This window comes from Tinamus guttatus, unplaced genomic scaffold (genome assembly GCF_059628265.1).
Source record: "Tinamus guttatus ecotype Peru unplaced genomic scaffold, ASM5962826v1 Tinamus_guttatus_pri_ptg000619l, whole genome shotgun sequence".
Classification (NCBI taxonomy): Eukaryota; Metazoa; Chordata; class Aves; order Tinamiformes; family Tinamidae; genus Tinamus; species Tinamus guttatus.
In genome coordinates this window covers 888,768-911,234 of record NW_028289153.1, presented here as the reverse complement: position 1 = coordinate 911,234, position 22,467 = coordinate 888,768, and the positions used below count along the sequence as shown (strand labels likewise).

The window sequence follows — 22,467 nt, the reverse complement described above, 5'->3', positions numbered from 1 at the left end:
AGATTTAAAAAAAGATGAGTGGACTGTTTCACAAAGTTTTTAACTTCTAATGGTGTTTTCAGGGGGGGTGCATAGCACTGTAATTTTAAGTACATCTGTCTCCTTTTGCAGGAAGAGCGGGAGGCTGCAGATGCTAAACTGATGAAGCTGAAGCTTCAGGCCAAAGCCAAACTGGCATCTCTGAACAAACGCATTGAGGAGCTGACAGAGAAAGGGTCATCGTCGCCTGTGCAGACCTTGTCAGAAGAGCAGATCTGTCCCAAGGTTGGGAGAACAGGGCTATGTGAAAGATGTTAGCCTATATTAAGATATGGTGCCACCCTGCATTTTTAGGTCCCAGCGAGCTGGTAGGTCCTACCTGTCTTGGTAGCAGGGCATTTATAGTTCCATCAAGGATGTCTATACTCAGGTAAGCCAGTCTGCTCAGCTTGTTTGTGCTGCAGAGGCCCCGAGCGATTAAATACAACTTAATCTCCTCAAGTGTATGGGTCAGTTCTACTTTGTGTATCTTCAGTTATTTGTACTAAAGTTACTTCTCACATAATTTGTCTATCTGTCTGGTATTTGTTTCAATACATAATCTGTGAGTACAAGGACAATCTAGAGTACAAGAACAAGGAGGTAAGGAGCTCTTTAAAATTGAGAGATAGTAAACATTTACAATTATATTTTATAGAATTGTAGATTCCTGTGCTATCACATGTGATCAGTTTTTTTGTTAACAAGCTATATTTCTGTAAAATCAGGTGAAAATAAGGGCAAAATGTCCTATATTGGGGTCATTAAGGAACTGTTAGCTACTAGGTAGAAAATTCCATTGGAGTTGGTAATTTATGAGATTGTTCTCAGCTATTATTTTGCTTGGGATAAGCTCTGATATTATGCCTGTGTGTGTGTGTCTGATTTGTTTTTAAATTAGGCAGGTAAATGTGGTAGAAGTCCAAACAGATCAAGTGATCAAGCTCTCATTAAAAACAAAACCAAAAAAACACACTTAATCTCAGGACATTGAATGGTGTTTACTTAAAAAAAAAAAAAAAAAAAAAAAAAAGGTATGTTAGAAACATTAAAGAAAAGATTAAAAGATTATAGGAAACATTAAAAGAGTGAATGTGAGTGTTTAAAGGTGAGATGTGCTACTAGTGGAGTAAAGATTATTTTTATGACTCCTAATGTTAACTGGCATCACAATCATGGAAACTTGCTATTGTGATTCAGTTTATTATAATCTTGGAAATAATGTTCAGTTCAAATGAGACTTGATTTTCATACAAAAATTGCATGATCTTGAGGACTGGCTCAATATAAAAATGACATGAAATTTACTAAGTGCAAGGTCAGCCACTTGTATGTTGCCATTATGCATACCTGGGAAAAAAAAGTATTCAAAGTGGTTTGTCTGCAGAGGATAGTGAAGGCTCTGGAGGCTGTGTAGCTGTGTCACTCAGCATTATTCTCCTGTTGTTGAAGGTTTGTGTAGCTTATTCATATGTAGCATGTACACATTTGTTACGTTACTTCGTGTAGGCTTTCTTTTATGGACTAATGAGCATTCTTGCTGCAAAATTCAAATCCATCATTAAAAGAAAACAAATCCTCCAAAACAAGAACTTGTTATACTAATTGATCCCTGGATCAGTGCCCTGTAGATTTAGAAAAGATCTACCTTTTATGTAAGGTAAACAATTGTCCTTCCAACTATTGTACCAAGAGTGACAAGGCTTCACTTGGATTGTTGTCATGTTCTATTTGCTTGGAGTCAGGAAAGATGAATGCTGAGCAGAAAAATAACTTTCATTCTCCAATCCCTTTAACTACTTTTACTAGTCACTCAGAATAGCTTGGCTGTTTAGCCAACATAGGCTGAAAGGAAATATGATTTTCTTCTGTAACTATATGAGGACAGTAAACATCAACACTGTAGAAAAATTGTTGAAGTGAAATGGCAGTGTAACAGATGAATGAATAGTTCTAAGTTATTCATGAAGGAAAACTATTTAGAAAAAGTTTATAATTGGAGGAATGAACTCTTGGTACAGCCTCCAGTGAAAACGCTGTGGACTAGAGCCTGACTAGTGTCAGGGCAGAACAGCTGTTCGGATAAATTATTTTTAGGATGATTACCTGCGATATTACACAGTTGTATTTGGCCTGCAAAGCACTTAGGCATATGCTTGTAAGGTTGAACGTGCTGAGGAGCTATCACAGAATGGTTAAGTCTGGAAGGGACCTCTAGAGAGGATCTAGAGCGTTGGCCACTCCACCTAGTTTGGTCTTGTCTGCAAACTTGCTGAGGGTGCACTCTGTGCCCTCGTCCAAGTCATTGATGAACAAGTTGAAGAGCATTGCGCCCAGTACTGATCCCTGCGGGACACCACTGGCCACAGGCCTCCAACTAGTCTCAGCCCCATTTATTACCACCTTCTGGTGTCTGCCATTCAGCCAGTTCTCAATCCACCTCAGCTATGGATTCCTTTGTTTCTATTTATTTCCCCAAGTAGATGTTGCTTTGAGTAGTGGTGATATTTATATTTCCTAGACAGATATCCTTTAATTTGCAGAAAGAAATGTTTTGGATTAGGTTAGATATAATCTAATATATATATATAATCATATCTGGATTAGATGTTGTGCTGAGGTATTTGCTATTACTTGTTCTTTTTGGTAATCAAGAGGAATAAATATAGCAAAGGGATTTTTTTCTCTCTGATGGGGGCCACATAGGAAGGCTGTATTTTGAAAATCTCATTGGCATTATTACTTGCTGAGTTTGAGTGCCTCATTTTCAGGGAAATCCATATATTGGCCTACCTCTTGTGATTAGCTAATAGGCATTTGTATGCAGAACAATTAAGATTCTCTTAAGTGGGTAAATACAAATTGCATTTAAGATATGATAGCTTGTACCTTGTGGGAAAACATGACATTTGAAAGCTTGAGCTTTGGGAAGCCTGAGACTGTGCTCCTGTCCTTAATTGGGGTGGTACTTGTAGTGCTGAGAGTGCAAGGACTTGATCTTGATCAGAGGCTTTTCCAAATCCTACTGTAAATATAAATCCTGAAAACTAATCCAAAGTAAACACACTAATCCACCCTTCTTTTCCACCCAGCACATGCTTTGCCCCAGCCTTAGAAATCATTTGTATGCCTTGCTTCTGAAAAGCTTCCTTGGATTTCTTTTGATCTCTGCTCTTCCCCCTGCCCTGGTCTACCTCTGAATTTAAGTGCAATTATTTCTTTGTCTATTTACTCTACCAGCTTCTAAAGCCTGTTTCTGTAGGTGACATCTTTGAAGAACAGTAGCTCCTTATTCATCATATTACACTGACATATAAATCGTTATAAATGCCCTTACAAATTTTCAGAATGGTTTTAAAGGACTTCAGTATTCTCTACCTTTATATTCTTTACCCAATACCTCTAGCAAGGAATATGAAAGAGGTGCGTTTTATATAAATTTAGCCAAAAGTCCTCCACACTAATAGCTTGAGGAAGTTGGGAGTGCTGACACAGTAGCAATGGAAGACTTTTTCTTGCTTTTCAGTGATCATGATGGCTTGCTGGACTTGGTATGTGACAGTATGTTGTGTAAAAGTGTGGTATTAGAGAATTGCCTGCCTTATTAAAAAAGGCTGCAGGTATGTTCAAGTAGATGCAGCTTGAGCCCATACTTTATGAGGAAAGGCTGTCTGAATTTAAGCAGGGAATTCTAGTACCTCAGAGTGGAGTAGAACTGATGATTACTTCACGTTTCCTTTTTCTATCAGATTCATTGTTGTAAATTCCTGTGTTCTAAACAGTTGTTTTCCATAGGTGTTTTTTGTAGTTTAGGATGCTTAATGTCTGTCTCATGTTGTCAACTGTCCCTTGGCGAATATTCTTCTGTTACTAACAAACAAATAGTGAAATTCAACAGTCTCACAAATCAAGGCAGTCTTATCTTAGACTCTGTTATTATATTTGCTTTAGCAATATGGTTTAGCTTGGGTTATATGATAAAATGAACAATCATGGGTAATTGGCCTTTCCAAAATGCCTTGAATAAATGTTGGTGAAGCACTTACATATTAGTGAGGTCATCTTGTTACCTAGACAGAAATAGGGAAATTAGGGAGTTAGGTTAGGCTAACTTCATTTTTAAGAAACAAAATTTGTGCTGCCATCCACGGGGACCTAGACAGGTTGGAGAGTTGGGCTGAGAAGAACCTCATGAGGTTCAACAAAGATAAGTGCTCAGTTAACTTTACTCTGTTATTTCTTCCCCTATTTCCCCCTGCAGTGTCAGAACAACCAAAATACAGATGAAGGGCTTGGGGAGGAAGCTGTAGCGCTGAGAGAACAGCTTAGGGAGCAAGAGGAGACTGTTAAGGAACTGAAGGAACAGCTGGCTTTAGCTAAAGTGAATCTGGAAGATGTTGAAATCAAGTATGCTACACAGGTATGGAAGAAGAAATTTTTCAGTCATCCACCTGTGTATGTGCATGTATTTCCCATGGCTTATCTCTGCTGACACAATTTAAGACAGGCAGTCATTCTGCAAGACATACTGCTGTGTTATATTACATTGGAATTATTAAGGAATCATTTTTGTTAATGGTATAGAAGTCAATTTTAAATGTTGTTTTTTTGAGTGGGGCTATATGCAGTGCACCTGTAAAACCAAAAGTTTTTTATTTGTTATAAAATTTTGATATGTTGGTTATATGATAATTATATTTGTAAATGAAATTTCTACACCTTTTGCTTTTTAGTGTTTGAAATATTATCAGCTAGTATGTAGATATGAGTAGAATAAAGATATAATTTTGACTTTGGTAACGTGGAGGACTACCATGCTGAAGAGTGCCTGGTGTGCTGTTGCATATTGAAAGCAGGCCTGCCTGTAGGCCAAGCTCATGGCATTCTCAGTTCTTCTATTTTCTGGCTTATAATTTCAGCTGAGCACCCTGCAGGAGGTGATTCAGGAGAAAGAAGCTCTCCTAAAGGAGCAGGTTCACCACCAAACTGAATTTCTCAAGACTGTGGCCCAGTCAGAGGTGGAAGTGGAGATGCAGCAGGTAGGTTTGCAGTATAATCTTATGATGTATGTGGAAGGAGAAGCGCAAGTTTACTTTTCTCAAGACACCCTGAGAGAATAGTCCTCAGAAAAGTATCATAAGAGGGATGATAAGAGAGATATTTTGATTTATTTTTACTTTTTTCATATGCTAATTTAAACTTTTAGAATCCTAAGTTCGATCTGGTGACCTTCTATAAACTTTGAGGTGGTTAAAAGTTAGTTCAGTGTGCCCTTGTTTCCTTTTTTTGAGGCAGTAGTGAGTTTTTTCTTAATTTACAGTGGCTGCAGAACAAATACCAACAAAAATGAAGTTATTTAGGCTGTGAAAGTAAATGCCTTAAAAAAAAATAGGTAAATGGATGAAAATAAGAAAACTAGACCTCTTAGGTTAGCCTTTTGGATACTGATACAGCACTGTGTCTTACAGACTCTAAGTACCCTTCAGAGGAAGATAGAGGAACAAGAAGAAGCCTTGCTAGGAAGGACTCAGGTAGTACAGTTGTTGCAGCAGGAATTACATGATGCAGAACAACAAAAGCAGGTATATTTTCTTGCTTTGCTTTTTGCCTTATTGTTGTCTACCTTTACTGGTAGAAGGTGACCTTGTCAGTAGCCCAGAAGCAAAGTAGGGACTCCCTCAACTTAAGAGATGAAAACTCTTAATCTTTTAATTTAGCTTGTATGGGGAATTAGATGATTCGTGGGGCTTTGTCTCAAATGTAAAATAATCTTCCCATTGAAAGAAGACAAGGTAAACGTTTAAAAAAAAAAAAAAAAAAAGGCAAACAAAAGCCTAAAATATTAAACTTGATTCTTTCCTTTATTTCATATACGGCCACCCAGAGTCCTACTTTGTCCAGTGACCGACATGTCCCCGTAGCTGTTATACTCAATCTTGTTAAGGACCAAGAATCTTGTTATGGACCCACCTCGTATGTATAGCCAAGAATTTGTATAATTGAAGTTTTAACAGTTTAATCTTAAAAACTCTTGTTAGACCAGATGCAGAGAAGGAAGAAAGGGGCAAGCGGCGGGGAGGGCTGCTACTACTACTACTACTATACCAAAAAGACTTCAGTAACAAGAATATCATAGAATCATAGGATTGTTAAGGTTGGAAGGGACCTCTAGAGATCATCTAGTCCAACCCCCCTGCACACGCAGGGTAACGTAGAGCACATGGCACAGGATTGCATCCAAGTGGGTTTGGAAGATCTCCAGAGAAGGAGATTCCGCAACCTCTCTGGGCAACCTATTCCAGTGCTCTGTCACCCTCAATGTCAAGACATTTTTCTTTATGTTCTTGTGGAATTTTTGGTGTTTCAGTTTGTGACCATCACCTCTAGTTCTGTCGGTGGCCACCACTGAAAAGAGGCCAGCACCATCCTCCTCACTGCCTCCCTTGAGGTGTTTATATACACTGATCAGGTCTCTTCTCAGCCTTCTCTTCTTCAGGCCGAATGGGCCCAGCTCCCTCAGTCTCTCCTCACAGAGTAGGTGTTCCAGACGCCTGATCATCCTTGTAGCCCTGTGCTGGCCTCTCTCTAGTAGTTCCACATCCCTCTTGTACTGGGGAGCCCAGAACTGGACACAGTACTCCAGATGTGGCCTCATCAGGGTTGAGCAGAGGGGCAGGATCACCTCCCTTGACCCGCGGGAGACACTCATCTTAATGCACCTCAGAATCCCCTTGGCCTTCTTGGCCACATGGGCACACTGCTGCCTCATGGTCAACTGGTCATCCACCATGATGTCCAGGTCCTTCTCTGCAGAGCTGCTCTCTAGAAGGTCAGTCCCCAACCTGTACTGGTGCCTGGGGTTATTTCTCCCCAGGTGCAGGACCTTGCACTTGGCCTTGTTGAATTGCATGAGGTGAGTTTTCACCGCCCAGTTGTCCAGTCTGTTCGGGTCCCTCTGGATGGCAGTGCAGCCCTCTGGGGTATCGGCTACTCCTCCGAGTTTCATGTCATCAGCAAACTTGCTGAGGGAGCACTCTGTGCCTTTATCCAGGTCATTGATGAGTAAATTGAACAGGACTGGACTGAGGACTGACCCCTGGGGGACACCGCTAGCCACAGGCCTCCAACTACACTCTGCACCGCTGATCACAACTGTCTACCTTCCAGAGAGTTGTTAATTCACCTCACCGTCCACTCATCTAACCCACACTTCTGGAGCTTGCGCAGGAGGACGCTGTGAGGGACTGTGTCAAAAGCCTGCTGAAATCCAGATATATGACATTCACTGCTCTCCCCTCATCTACCCAGCCAGTCATTCCATCATAGAAGGCTATGAAGTTAGTCAAGCATGATTTCCCCTTGGTGAACCCATGCTGACTACTCCTGAGCACCTTCTTATCCTCCACATGTTTGGAGACAACAGCCAGGATGAGCTGCTCCATGACTTTTCCAGGGATGGAGGTGAGGCTGACTGGCCTATAGTTGCCTGGGTCTTGCCATTTTTGAAGACTGGTGTGACATTGTCTTTCTTCCAGTCTTCCAGCACCTCCCCAGTTCTCCAGCACCTTTCGAATATGATGGAGAGCAGCTTAGCAATAACATCTGCCAGCTCCTGCAATAGTCATGGGTGTATCCCATTAGAGCCCATGAATTTGGGGATGTCAAGTTTTCCTAGTTGCTCTCTGACCCAATCTTCCTCTACCCAGGGCAAGTCTTCCTCTCTACAGGCACCTTCTCTGCTTTCTAGGGTCTAGGATTCCAGAGGGCAGCCCTTGGTAAACACTGAAGCAAAGGCAGCATTCAGTAGCTCTGCTTTTTCTGTCTTTCGTAACAAGGGCACCCACTCCACTCGCCAGTGGACCCACGTTTTGCCTAATCTTCCTTTTACCATTGATATATTGGAAAAAACTCTTTGTTATTTTTAACATCCCTTGCCAGATTTAATTCTAATTGTACCTTAGCTTTCCTTGTAACATCCCTCCATTCCCTGACAACATTCCTATATTCCTCCCAGGGAGCCTGTTCTTTTTCCACTTTCTGTATAATGCCCTCTTGTGTTTGAGTTTTGCCAGGAGCTCCTTGCTCATCCACGCAGGCCTCCTACCCGCCTGGCCTGATTTTTTACTCAAAGGGATGCACCGCTCCTGAGTGTGGAGGAAGTACTGCTTGAATACTGACCAGTTCTCTTAGGCCCCCTTTCCTTCTAGACCCTAGTCCGTTGGATTCTTCCAGGGAGGTCTCCGAAGGGGCCAAAGTTGTCCCTCCTGAAGTCTATGATTGCAAGGCTACTTACAGCCCTGTTTCCCTCCTCGTTGGATCCTAAATTCAACCAGCTCCTGATCACAGATGGAGGCTACCCACCACCTTCACATCTCCGACAAGTCCCTCTCTGTTTGTTAGTACGAGGTCCAGTAGCCCACCTCTCCTCGTTGGCTCCTCTACAACCTGTGTTAAAGAGTTATCATCAATGCTCTGCAGAAACCTGCAGGAATGTTTGTGCCTGGCTGTGTTCTCTTTCCAGTTGTCAGGGTGGTTGAAGTCCTCCATGAGAACCAGGACCTGAGACCGTGAGGCTGCTTCCAGTTATCTGTAGAAAGCCTCATCAACTTCCTTGTCCTGATCAGGTGGCCTGTAGCAAATGCCTACCGCAGGGTCTCCCACGCTAGCCTGCCCTCTAATCCTTACCCACAAACTCTCAACTCGCTCATCATCCACCTCCAGGTTGAGCTCTATGCATTCCAGTTGCTTTCTAACAAAAAGAGCAACTCCACCACCTTGCCTTCCCAGCCTGTCCTTCCTAAAGAGCACATTGCCTTCCATGACAGCACTCCAGTTGTGTGAGCTATCCCACCATATCTCTGTAATTCCAATGAGATAATGATGCTGGGAGCGCACACAGATCTCCAGTTCCTCCTCTTTATTCCCTGTGCTGTGTGCATTGGTGTACAGGCATTTAAGGGAAGTAATCAAGCCTGCAGGTTTCCTGGGAGGGGAGAAAGAGCACCCTCTAAGATAACCTGAGAGATAAGGTTTCTCACTGCCCAGTTATCCAGTCTGTCCAGGTCCTTTTGGATGGCAGCTCATAATATATAGTAATAAAAAATACAGCTAGCATTGTTATAGAATAGAATCATAAAATCATTATGGTTGAAAAAGACCTTCAAGATCAAGTCCAACCATAAGCCCCTCAACACCATATCTGGTAAACCATGTCCTTAAGTGCCTCAACTTCCTGTTTATTGAACACTGCCAGGGACAGTGATTCTACAACTTCATTAGGCACTCTGTTCCAATGCTTGAAATTCTTCCTAATGTCTGACCTGAACTCCTCTGGGGCAACTTGAGGTCATTTCTTCTTGTTCTACCTGCAGTTATTCTGGAGAAGAGATCGACCCCTGCCTCACTACAACCTCCTTTCAGGTAGTCTTAAGAGAGTGATAAGGTCTCCCCTGAGCCTTTTCCTCTCCACCCTAAATAACCTTAGCTCTCTCAGCTGCTTCTCATAAGGTCTGTGCTCCAGCCCCTTCACCAGCTTTGTTGCCCTTCTTTGGACATGCTCCAGCATCTCCATGTCTTTCTTATAGTGAGGGGCTCAAAGCTGAACACAGTGTTCGAGGGGTGGCCTCACCAGTGCCGAGTACAGGATAATGATCACTTTCCTGGTCCTGCTGTTTACACTGTTCCTCATATAAGCCAGGGGGCAGCTGGCCTTCTTGGCCACCTGGGCTCACTGCTGGCTCATGTTTAGCTGGCTGTCAACCAACACCTCACATCCTTATCTGCTGCACAGCTCTCCAGCCACAGACTCAAGCCTGTGGAATCACAGAATCATTAAGGTTGGAAGGGACCTTTAGAGATCATCTAGTCCAACTCCCCTGCACACACAGGATCGCATCCAAGTGGGTTTTGGAGATCTCCAGAGAAGGAGATTCCACAACCTCTCTGGGCAACCTGTTCCAGTGCTCTGACACCCTGCTGCATTGCATGGAGTTGTTGTGACTGAAGTGCAGGACCCAACACTTGGCCTTGTTGAACTCCGTACAGTTGGCTTCAGCCCATCGATCCAGCCTGTGTAGATCCCTCCGCAGAGCCTTCCTACCCTCAAGCAGATCAACTCTTCCTCCCAGCTTGGTGTTGTCTGCAAACTTGCTGAGGGTGTCCTCAACCCCTCATCCAGATCATTGATGAAGATATTAAAGAGGACCAGCCCCAACACTGACCCCAGGAAGCACTGCTCGTAACTGGTCACCAGCTGGATTTAACTCTATTCACACAGAACCTGAAAATGGTTGAGGTTGGAAGGGACCCCTAGAGATCATCTAGTCCAACCCCCCTGCTCAAGCAGGGACACCTAGAGCACATGGCACAGGGTGGCATTCACCACCACTCTTTGGGCCCGGCCATCCAGACAGTTTTTCACCCACCGAAGAGTCCACCAGTCTAAGCCATAAGCTGACAGCTTCTTCCAGGAGAAGGCAGTGGGCGGTGGTGTCAAAGGCCTTATGGCAGTTTAAGGAGACCACGTCCACAGCCTTTCCCTCATTCACTAGGCAGGTCACCTGGTTGTAGAAGGACCTTGGGTTGGTGAGGCAGGACCTGCCTTTCATGAACCTATGTTGGCTGGGCCTGATCCCCTGGTTGTTGCACACGGCCTCTCAAGTCAAGGCAGGGCTTCAGACAGGGCAGGGAAGTGGGTACGTTGGATTGTCAGCACTGCAAGTCTTTAGATAAGAAATTTGATGTTCGTTTTGATGGTTTCTACCTCTCCTAGGATGCACTTAGGGATTTTTGTGCTTTTATCCCTTGCATTTTCTTCAGTGGTCTGCGAGTTTACACTATATCTGAATTTACTACATATGGTGTGCTTTATGTCTGTTACATACTATTTCTTTGTTCCCTTTGTTAATTCTACCTGTTTATCTCCAGGACTGTGTTTTTAAACTAATCTTTGAATTGATTTTAGCGTTTGGATCTCTAATACCAGTGTGTGAGACTTATCTCTTATTCCCTGCCTCCATGTATTCCCTTGCATTGTGTTCTGGGTCCCCATGTCAAGGCCTCTGCTCTAATACCAGACCTGTATTACTCTATGCAACATCTTTATTCTAGTCACAAATGTTTAGGGTGGTGACTAGTGGCACAAAGTTCAGTTGGGGGCCAGTAGCTAGTAATGTATCCTGGGGTCCAGTCCTGTTCAACCTCTTCATGAATGGCCTGGATGATGGGGCAGAGTGTGCCCTCAGCAAGTCTGCTGATGATCCAAAACTGTGAGGAGTGGCAGATGCAGCATAGTTGAGCTGCCCCTCAGAGAGACCTTGACAGGCTGGAGAGATGGACAGAGAGGAACCTCATGAAGTTCAATACAGGAAGTGCAAAGTCCTGCAGCTGGGAGGAACAGCCACATGCGTCAGCACAGGCTGGGGGCCAGCAGAGTGGAGAGCCACTCTGCAGAGAAGAATCTGGGAGTCCTGGTGGACAAGAAGTGGACCATGGGACAGCAATGTGCCCTGGTGGCAAAAAGTGGCCAAATGGCGTCTCCTGGGCTGCAGTGGGCAGGAAAGACTGAGGGCTGGGGCTGCGTAGCCCAGAGAAGAGAGGGCTCAGGAGGGTGATCTTATCTATGTGCATTAATATCTGAAAGGGGAGTGTAGAGACCATGGAGCCAGGCTCTTTCAGTGATGGGATGGGAGGCAATGGGCTCACACTGAAACACAGGCAATTCCACCTGAACATAAGAAAAAAGCTTGTTTTTTTTTTTTTTCTCCCTGCTGTCATTTTAATAGTCAAACAACAGGGATGGGGATTCTGCAGCTGTAGCAGGCATTTCTAGTGGCCCAGGGTCTGTACAGGTGGTGGGAAAGAAAAGTCTATTTTGGTGAATTTAAAGTAGTTAATTACAAATTGCTTGGTTGAAACCAAAAGTGCCCAATATCCTGTTCATATAGTTACATTGTTTTTGGACTACAGTCAGAGCACAGGCAGCGTGCCTTGATGTGCTTCACTGAACTTGCTAGTGTGATGACAAAGCTTCTGGAATGGTGTTAGCTCTCAAGCATTTTGGAATGTGAACAGAATGAGGTCAAGTCAGTGCATTTGTGACTGTACAGTACACAGTACTAGTACACAGTATCTAACAGGTTTTCTTGCAAATATGTGATGAATACATGTTTGGGTTTTTTTTTTTCCTAATTTCACAACTTCTGGAAAAAAAAATCTCCCTTTTGAAGAGACTCATACTCTTAACAGTCTCATGGACAGTTCAGGATGTGAACACTGAGATTCTTTTTCTTAGAGAAGTGCTAGTTCTTATAATGGGTGAGGTCACATTCACTTCCTATCTTAAAGAACTGGAGATGCACAGAAAGAAACTGATTTTTGGCCGAACTGCTGGAAACTACTTGCATATCTATGAAATGAACAAATTTTACTTTGTTTTAGAGCTTCAATACAGGGAACAGAAAAGCATATCTTTTTTGTGGACTCTTGATAATACGAGTACATTTCATTATGGTCATTATTATAAAACTTTGAGAAAATGTTGTTTAGTGGGCAGTGGTTAATTTTCAGGAGGCCAAAGCTGCATTTTGTTCTTTTAATATATATTGTTTGGAGAGTTCTGAATTCTTTTTTAATAGTTTTTTGCGATCAAAATTTGGAGAAAAATTTGGAAATTTTTCTTGATAGCTGTCTTCCTGTTCCCTGGTAACAGAGTAAGACTAGGTTACAGTGTGGGTCCCAAGGAAGATTATTCTTTTAAGAGGGTCCGTACTGGGTTAGGTCTGAGTTTCACCTTACTTGGTACTTTTTTTCCAGCAATACTAATGAATCCTGTCTTGCCTCAGGCAAGTGCTGGGAGAATATATATCCCATCTGGACTCACAGAACTCCCTCTTGAGCATCTCTTCTGCAAGTCTCCCCAGTTTCTCCAGATGCTGTGTTAGTAGGCTGCACAATAATCACCCAGTCCAGTGTGGGATGCTCTTTCTTTGTCCCCTTTCAACTTTTTTTTTTTGGACCCTCTTCTCATACACACACCTCTGTTGATTGCTTATTCATTGTTCTTTGTAATTACTTCGGTTTTCTTTTTTATTTGTTTGTTTGTTTTTGTTTGTTTTTTTTTCCCTTTTTGAGGAGGAAAGATTGTTTTTCTTCCCTCTAAAAAATGAACTTGTGGCTACTCTTCTGTTTTCATTCCTTCTGTTCCCTTCTCTAAACTAAGATTTCTCTTTTCCTTAAACATATTGACAATTCTGTTTTCTCCCGGCATTGTTCCTTTCAAGTTTCAAATAACAGGACAATTTCTAATTACTTGCGATTTTTGCCACATTTATTTCCTCCTTTCTACTACTCAGATACTTGAAAAGGCATTTTTAAGATATGGTCATACATATTGCTTGGTGCTGTTACCCTCAATGAGACTTAAACTCATTTCTGTACACTTCTACAGGCATTCCTAGAACAGTGCCAGAAGATGGAAGTGGAGCTAAACTCCCTGAAGGACATGCTAAATGCAGAGAGACAAGAATTTCAGAACCTCAAGGAGAAAATGGAGCTGGAACTAGCTGAGAGGAAGCTGACCTCGCATCGCTTGCAGGAGGAGGTACAGGAGCTCTCAGGAGAACTGGAACAGGCAAGAAGAGTGCGAGCTGAATTAGAGATGAAATATAGAGATCTAGAGCAGAAACGGAGCCTGGAAGTGGAAGAGAAAAACCTGCAGATCAGTTGTCTTCAGGTAGCTGAGCAAGAGCTACAGTCTAGCTGTGCTGCCCTAGTAGCTGAAAACGATCAGCTGAAACAAGATGTTGACCGGTTGCTGGTGCTGTCTGCTGAGAACTGTGCTGCAATACAGAAATTAAAAGGTGAGTAAGCACCGGCATTGAGTGTAGGAGGCTCTCAGGACCCGAAGAATCACTGGGTTGGTTTCTGCTTGGCTTTGTTTTTATATTAAAAAAAAAAAAAGTTTTGCTATAACACTTCCTAATTACATAGCCAAGTAAGAGTGTTCTTATGTTGTTGTTGTTCATATGTACTGTATCATGCTAAAGCCCTCTCTAGTGTTGTTGTACCTTTCTGTCTGGCAGTGGCCAAAGCCAGGAAAAAGAGCCTATGGATCTCGCAGCAGATCTATTTTCCTTGCGTATTGACCCAGTTTATTAGCTGTGGGGCTTGTGGATTTTCTGAGGCATCTGTATGAATTTTAAAATCAATTTTAATATGAATGAATTATTAAAATGAGTAAGTGAATTTAAAATGAATTCTAATAGCTTTTTTGTTTCTTTTCCTTCTTCTATGGGCCTACATAAGTTTTTTTTAGTTGTATTGTGTGGCAAGGAGATCTGAATCTTAACTGCTTAACACCTTTTGATTTGAGCCTTTTTCCTGCAGGCTTCTTTTATAGGAAGAGACAATGTGTAGTAATCATACTTAACATGCAACTTTAATGTTCTCTTCTGCTATAAAAAAGGCGTATTTAATCTACCAACCTCTCTTCTTGTAATGGTTTCCATGTGCTAGAAATACTGCAATAGCTGCATTCCTTTTTCTTTCTTCTGCCTGGCCCTGCAATGATGTTCTTGTGTAATTTGGTGTACAGCTCTCAAAAGTTGTTTCTCCTTTTGGGAAAAATGAGATGTTAGAGCTACAAACACTGAGACGCATTATCTGATCTACAAACTGCCTAAGATGTTAATTCTTAATTTTTTGAATGATTCTTCTATGGAAACTTCAGAACCAAGAGAAGCAAGCTGCTTATACTGTTCTCTCTGTAAATTTAAATTGAATTAGAACTAATAACACTATCCTTGCCTAAAGCTGTTATTTCATATGGATATTCTTCTAGCTATTTAAAGGCCCAAAATTGAAGCGGAGACTGAGAGATAAAGGTTTTCATATACTAGTGTGCATATATATGAACTGTGTATATTTCAGCAGAAAAGGTAACATGTTTTTGACTCTTTCTTCTCCTCCAGATGAACTGATGCAAAAATCCGAGGAATTTGTCTGCTGTCAGAATGACCTAAAATCCCAGCCAGTTGTGCAAGTCCCTGAGTTGAAGAAACAGGTACGATACCTGAGTTTCCTAAAACTTTTTGATATGTTAAGGGAGTAACTGAAACAATGAAATGTCTTGAAATTCTTTCTTTGATCAAACTGGTTGAGAAACACTGAGAGAATTTGAAACAGCCTATTTGAAATCTTGGGCAGACATGTTGAAACACTGGGCGCCTGAGAAGAAATGGGAGTCAAGTTGAGTAATTTAGAAGTTGCCAATTGATTTGTTTAAAAGGCTAATTTTTGTGTAAATAAGTATGTAAACTCATCTTTCTACCTGTCGTTCTATTTTTAAATAGGATGAAACAACCTTACAGGATAAAATGATAGATCAGAAAGATGAGGTTGGGACTTCACTTCTATCCACAGAAACCTTGGAAAGACAAAAATCTGAAGGTAGTATAGTTATCCTTCTTACCTATTTTTGCATAGTAAATATATCCACAATTACTGGATCACTGCACATTCCTTGTCAGGAATTTCAAATATATTATCTAATTCTTTCTAGTAGTTAAAAGGAGAATTTAAAGGAAAAAGGAATTATTCAGAACTCTGGATTGTGCATCAGAAGTCTGCCTGCATAGTGTTAGCTTGGGATGTTAAGCAACGGTTGATATTTTGGCAATGGGAATTGGTTGGTAGTGTTTATTGCTGTCTGTACAGTGTGTGTGTTTCGTATTTCTGCTCTGTGACAGATCTATGACAATTGGGGCAAAGAATATGGAGAAGATGTGAAAAAAATAGTGCAAAGGCAAGGATGGTAATATTATATGATTGATTGAGCTTTTTTGATAAAAAGGATGTTTACTTTTTTTTGTTTGATTATCTGTTAATAAAATTTTACCTGAGGATGGTAGGATAAATATTGTGTTCCAAGGCAATGTGCACTTGTGCTTTCTTTTGGTATTGCATGTTTAGGAATGTAGACCAGTACAAGTAATAATTTTGACAGAGTGGCGAGTAGTATAAAAATATGAGTTCAAGCAGTTTTGATTTTAAGGAAAAAGAAAGATTGGCAACTAGGGATGTCTGCCCCCACAAAGTTACTGTATAGATAGCTAACAGGCTTTCCCTGGTTCACGTAATGGAACAAAAAACTTGCTGAAAAAACACAGTAGGATATGTATCAGTAAAAGAAAACCATTATCATAGAAGGCAGACTGCTTCCTGGATGTAATCATTCACAAACACTATTCATATGAACATCCTCAAGATTACCTGCTCCTTTTCAACTCGGCAAATATTGTTTTGTAAAAAAAAAATCTGTAAAGAAAACATATTTAAAGGGGGACAAAAGAAAACCCTGTTAAATATGTTAATGCTGTGTCAAATCTGCCCAGTGTTTAGAATCGGAAAGTATAAAGAGCCACACCCCTCACAGAACTACTTAACTTGGTCCTGAATTTGATTTTGTGTATGTATTAATATACACTGATAGCTATGTATTTACAAAAATGGGACCTTTTTAAAAATGTGTCTAAGAACAGAGATGGACTCTTTTTTGAATGTGTCTAAGAACCTCTGGAACAGGTTGCTAAGAAAGGTTATAGAATTTCCTTTTCTGGAGATATTCAAAACCCACTTGGATGGAATTCTGCGTAACATGCTCTAGGTGACCCTGCATGTGCAGGGGGGTTGGACTAGATGATATCTAGAGGTCCCTTCCAACCTTAACAATTCTATGATCCTAAGTTGATGTTCCTGGGAAAGAAAATAATATTGTGGAAGTTGTTTTGCTGGCTCTTATACTAAACTGTTGAGGCAGGATCTTTAGAATTGAAAGGAATCACAGAATAGTTTAGGTTTAGGTCTTTAATTCAACCTTCTTCACAAAGCAGGATCAGCTGTGAGATCACAGCGTGTTAATCTACTGTAGTATTGAAAACCTCCAGGACTGATGACTATACAACCTCCGTGGGTAGCTTGTTCTGATGCTTGACTGTATGATGTTTTTTTTTTTTCTCTTTACATGTACAATTATCCAAGGGGAGGATGTAAAGAGGATGAGGCCAAACTTCTCGGTGGTGGCCAGTGACAGGAGAAGAGGAAAGGGGTACAAATAGAAACACAGGAAGTTCCACCTCCATGTGAGGAAGAACTTCTTTACTGAGGGTGACAGAGCCCTAGAACAGGCTGCCCGGAGAGGTTGTGGAATCTCCTTCTCTGGAGATCTTCCAAATCCACCTGGATGCCACCCTGTGCCACGTGCTTTAGGTGTCCCTGCTTGAGCTGGGGGTGGGATTAGATGATCTCTAGAGGTCCCTTCCAACCTCAACCATCCTGGGATTCTATGAAATGAGATAGCAGCCTTGCGAGGACATTGGCCAGCATTCTCTAACCCCCTGAATGCAGTGTACCCCGCCTGTTCCCATGACTTTATTAGTCAAATAATCCCCGATTCAGTCCTCATCCACTGCTGGTGGTCAATCTCTAGGTCAAGTCCGGTCTCCAAGCACAAGCTTGGAAGACCTTGTTAGTGAATACCGTGTCACATAAATTTTGAACCTCAGTCTTTTCTGCATGTGCTGTCAGCGAATTGCATCCCATTCAGCAACAGTCACATATTTTCCTTGCCCATTCTTCTATTATTAGCGTAATGGTAGAAACTGTTCTTGTTGCCCCGACATCCCTTGTAAGCCTCAACCCCTGTTGAGTTTTGGCTTTTCTAATACTATCCCTCAGTGTTGTTATGTTTTTGGTTTGGGTTTTTTTTTCTTGCATAGTGCCTTTTTTTTTATTAGAGTTCTGGGATGAGTTTCCTGTTAGTCAAACAAACCTCCTGATATGTCTGCTTGTTTTCCTCAAATTTGTGATGAATTGCCCTTGTGCTTAGGAAGTGCTCTGTTTGCATACCTGTTGGCTTTCCCGAGCTCCTTTGCCCTTTAGAGCTTGTCTCCCATGGGATTCTACCTACCAGTTCCCTGAATAAGGTGAAATTTTCTTTCCTGATTTCTGGAACTTGTGTCTTGCCTCATATAGGATTTTTCAGGGTTGCAGCAGCCAAGGCTGCACATACCCAGCCAGATTATTCTGCTGATCTTGCAGTGTCACCCTTGGTGCCTCTAGTACCATATCAAGAATTTATTCCTGACAATTTCCAGGAAGATATTTGCATTTCTTGCATTCTGCCATGTTAACCCTCTAGCAGATGTCAGGGACATGAAATTGTGCCATAAGATTATAAAACGCAGGATCTGTCATACAGATTTCCTCAAGTTGTTTAAAGAAAGATGTTTACTGACAAGTAGCCAGTGTGGTAATGAACAAGTTGTTTATCTGTTTTCTCAGGTATTTAGTAGCTCTAATAGAATGTAATGCTAAAGGTACATATTTAAAAACAAATCATGATTGAGATGGCATCTGTTGGTATCAAATCGAAATGGAATTCTATTTCCTATAGTAATCAGGAAACTAATTGTCTGAAATTATGATTTTCACACATGAAAGTCTAGATGTGGCACAGGACACCCAGGACACATTGGCCTATCTGCTGCTTTTGTCTGTCTACAGTGACATACCCATTGTAAATAATACTTACATACCCGTTTACAGAAGTACAAATGTAAAACGTATACTGAGCCAAACAGCAGCTGAATTCTTTTAGCATTCTTGACTGAGACTGTGGCCCTCGGTTTCCTCTTTGTATACAGTTTTATACAGTTTTAATAATTTCTCATTTAATTCTTATCTGAAATCTTCCAAATCACAGTCTTTCTTTTTTTTTTCTCCTCTCCTTTGTAAGTGTTTCTTAAAAACTGAAGATCTGTCAGCTGTCCTTTAACTTCAGTCTGAGTAAAAGCTATTGTTTGGTTATGAAGGTGCTTAAACCGGTACTTTGTTTTGGTTGTTTGACTCTTGGAGAAGGTTTGTTTTTTGAGGTTTGACTCTGCACAGTGAAGTGGATTGAGGACTGGCTGGATGGCAGAGACCAGAGGGTGGTGATAAATGGGGCCAAGTCTCATTGGAGGCCTATGGCCAGTGGTGTCCTGCAGGAGTCAGTACTGGGCCCCATGCTCTTCAACTTGTTCATCAATGACTTGGACGAGGGCACAGAGTGCACCCTCAGCAAGTTTACAGATGACACCAAACTGGGAGGAGTGGCCAACACTCCAGAGGGCTGGGCTGCCATTCAGAGACCTAGACAGGATGGAGAGTTGGGCAGAGAGTAAACTCATGAGGTTCAACAAGGACAAGTGCAGGACCCTGCACCTGGGGAGGAATAACCCCAAGCACCAGCACAGATTAGGGGATGACCTGCTGGAAAGCAGCTCCACAGAGGGATTTGGGAGTCCTGGTTGACAACAGGTTAACCATGAGTCAGCAATGTGCCCCTATGGCCAAGAAGACCAATGAGATCCTGGCCTGCATCAGGAGGAGTGTTGCCAGCAGGTCAAAGGAGGGGATCCTCCCACTCAGCTCTGATGAGACTGCACGAGGAGTATCAGGTGCAGTTCTGGGCTCCCCAGGACAAGAAGGACATCGAGCTTCTAGAGAGGGTCCAGCTTAGAGTCACAAAGATGATGAAGGGACTGAAGCATTTGTTGTATGAGGAATGACTAAGTGAGCGGGGCCTGTTTTGTCTGGAGAAAAGAAGGCTGAGAGAAGTTTTGATTAACATGTTCAAGTACCTCACGGGTGATTGTAGGGAGGATGGGGCCAGGCTCTTCTCCGTGGTGGCTGGTGGCAGGACGAGGGGTAAGGGGTGTAAGTTGAAACATGGGAAGTTCCACCTCCATATGAGGAAGAACTTCTTTACTGTGAGGGTGACAGAGCCCTAGAACAGGCTGCCCAGAGAGGCTGTGGAATCTCCTTCTCTGGAGATCTTCCAAACCTGCCTGGATGCCACCTTGTGCCACGTGCTTTAGGTGTCCCTGCTGGAGCAGTTGGGTTGGACTAGATGATCTCTAGAGGTCCCTTCCAACCTTAACCATTTTGTGATTCTGAGCATTCTGTTCGAGAAAATGACTGCATGAACATATGATTCAAAGGCAACATTACCCTCACTATGTAATTTAGTAATTTAGTAGCTAATTAGTAAATTAGCTAATAACCGTGTACTCTGTTCTCTAAAGTTCCTAGAAGGGCATCCTGTTTCTCTCTTAGAGTTTTGATTTTTGAAGAAATCCTTTCACATTTATGTGATTTTGAATGTTTCAGAGATACTACGCTCACAGCTTGTTCTTCTGGAACCTCAGCAGGAAACTGTGATCGTTGCAGAAAACTCTAAACAGGTAATGAATAATTAAGTAGCTGAAACAAGCCAAAACTGAAACAGGTCAAGGACTAGCCTTAAAACTGCTAAGCTCTTTTGGCCTTTTTTTAACAATCCTCTTTGGAAGGTTATTATTAACTGGATTAATGGTGAAAGACAGAAATAGCTTGCAAATACTGCTTGTAGCATGTTCTTAGGAGACTGTATTTTCCTTTGTTGCTTGTGTGGAATTCTTGTCCTTCATCTACTCAACATACACTCATGCTAGTTATTTCTCTTATAAGCTATTTCTTCAGCGAAGTCACTGAAATACAACCCTGAAGCCTTGGCAGTCATTATAGGATGCCTTTCAAATGCTACTCATCCCCACTGCCCTGATGGGGAAACAAGCAAACTGTTTGGAGGAAGCTGAGTGCTCTTTGTCACGCAGGAGACAAGTATACTTCTATGCTCTTGCATAGCTTAGAATAGCTGCAGGTTTAAATTCCATGTAATCTATAGATGCTACGAATGCATGTTTAGGCACCTGTTGCTTTGCTGCTTATTCAGTTGGCAAGGGGATTGAGAACCACTGCCTCTGTGTCTCTGCCTCTGCATCTATACTAAGAATTTGTTGCAGAATTGTTCTTCAGCTTACAGCAAAGTCTAGCTTCTTTCCAGACTGCTCTATTTCAACCTGCCAGCAGGGAGAAGAGGATGAGGCAGTGTTTGCCTCTCACACTTATTGTTTCCTAAGTTGGCCATTAATTTTAAAATGAGGATGGGGAATGATACATAATAATGTGCCAAAAACAGTTTTCTTAAGTCTTTAATAATGCTAAGTCATTACAACAAAGGCTGAAGTTTGGGACTCACGATAAAGATAGAGAGGACATTTTGAATTCATTCACTTTGTTATACTCTAAGAAAACTACCTGCAGCAGAAGTGTAAGCTAGTGGATCAACAGGTAGATACATGTGCATGCACACACCCACAGGTGCATGCACAGATTCTTCTCAAAGACAGGCATAAGTCTCTCTAAGCCATTGTCTACAGCCCCTGTATAGACAGATAGTGGAGAGGAACAGGTGCTTTAGCATATGTTTGACCAAGGTAGGTGTTTTAAATGGGTCAAAGAATCCAACCCTAGGAGTGTACATTTCTATCAATTATAAAAAGAATCCAGATAAATTACCTGTATGGGAACACTTACATTTAGACAAGTAAGCATTGCTGCTCGTGCATCTGACCCATTTATTTAGGTCAAGATATGTATGAATACAAACCCAATGCAAGGTTTATTTGGGTGGATCCTATTAATCTCATGTGAGCACTTGTAGCTTGTTAAGGCAAAAGAAGCCTAAGGCTTGGGGCTGGAGACTGTTTTTGTTGTGGTTAGGTAACTTGCCACCTCACCTAACCTTGTGGTCTGTGCTTCCATCCAAGGTAGTGACAGCACTCATTAATTCTATTAACTTAATTTTATAATTTTATTTTCATTCTCTCCGCTGTTGGGCAGATTTTTTTTTTTTTTTTACTTTTGGCCTGGGGGTAGCTTTCTTTAAAGGTTATTTGCTGTCTTAATTATGACTCATTTTTCCTTTATACTCAGGTAAAGCCTGTTCCTACAGAAGCTAATATAAACAGTGGTGGTAGTTTGTTTTAGTGACAAGACAGTGCGTTTTGGGAGCTGGTCTTGGATTCTGTAAATCATTATGGTACATGTTAACTTGGATTTTTTAGGATGAAAAATCTTAAGGCTTAATTCTTTAATGGATGTCAACAGCAAACTAACCAATTTTCTGGGGTTTATTCGGCATCTTTTTTTTTTTCCCCTTCCCTGTCTGACAGAGTAGTAGGAGATGTATAACAGTTAGTGTGTATGGTTTTTTTATTGTTGTTGTTTTATGGAGCCTAATTTAACTTGCCTACAGAGAGTGCAGGCTTTTTAGTTGCTGGAGCAGGGAAGCACATGATGATGCACACGGCTTCTCACCTTCTTTGCCAATGAGAAGTTATGAAGCTGTAGTTAGACCCTTTGAAACAGTGAAGAGGAACAATAAGCATCTTGATGTGAGAAGGAAGTTACCAGAATTGCTGGGAAGCAGCTCCGCAGAGAGGGATTTGGGAGTTCTGGCTGACAACGTTAACCATAAGTCAGCAATGTGCCCTCGTGGCCAAGAAGACCAATATGATCCCTGGCCTG

At 41.8% G+C, this 22,467-nt stretch overlaps 1 protein-coding gene across 1 annotated transcript in view; it reads left to right on the top strand.

Annotated features, from left to right (window-relative positions):
- GOLGB1 (golgin B1) overlaps positions 1–22,467 on the top strand; it is a 51,147-nt gene that overhangs the window by 6,089 nt on the left and 22,591 nt on the right. Inside the window, exons 4-11 of the mRNA XM_088535198.1 lie at positions 112–264; positions 4,280–4,438; positions 4,938–5,057; positions 5,487–5,600; positions 13,466–13,877; positions 14,988–15,079; positions 15,369–15,465; positions 20,227–20,300. Of these exons, the coding sequence (XP_088391324.1) occupies positions 112–264; positions 4,280–4,438; positions 4,938–5,057; positions 5,487–5,600; positions 13,466–13,877; positions 14,988–15,079; positions 15,369–15,465; positions 20,227–20,300 (1,221 nt within the window). The remainder of the gene's footprint in view (positions 1–111; positions 265–4,279; positions 4,439–4,937; positions 5,058–5,486; positions 5,601–13,465; positions 13,878–14,987; positions 15,080–15,368; positions 15,466–20,226; positions 20,301–22,467) is intronic.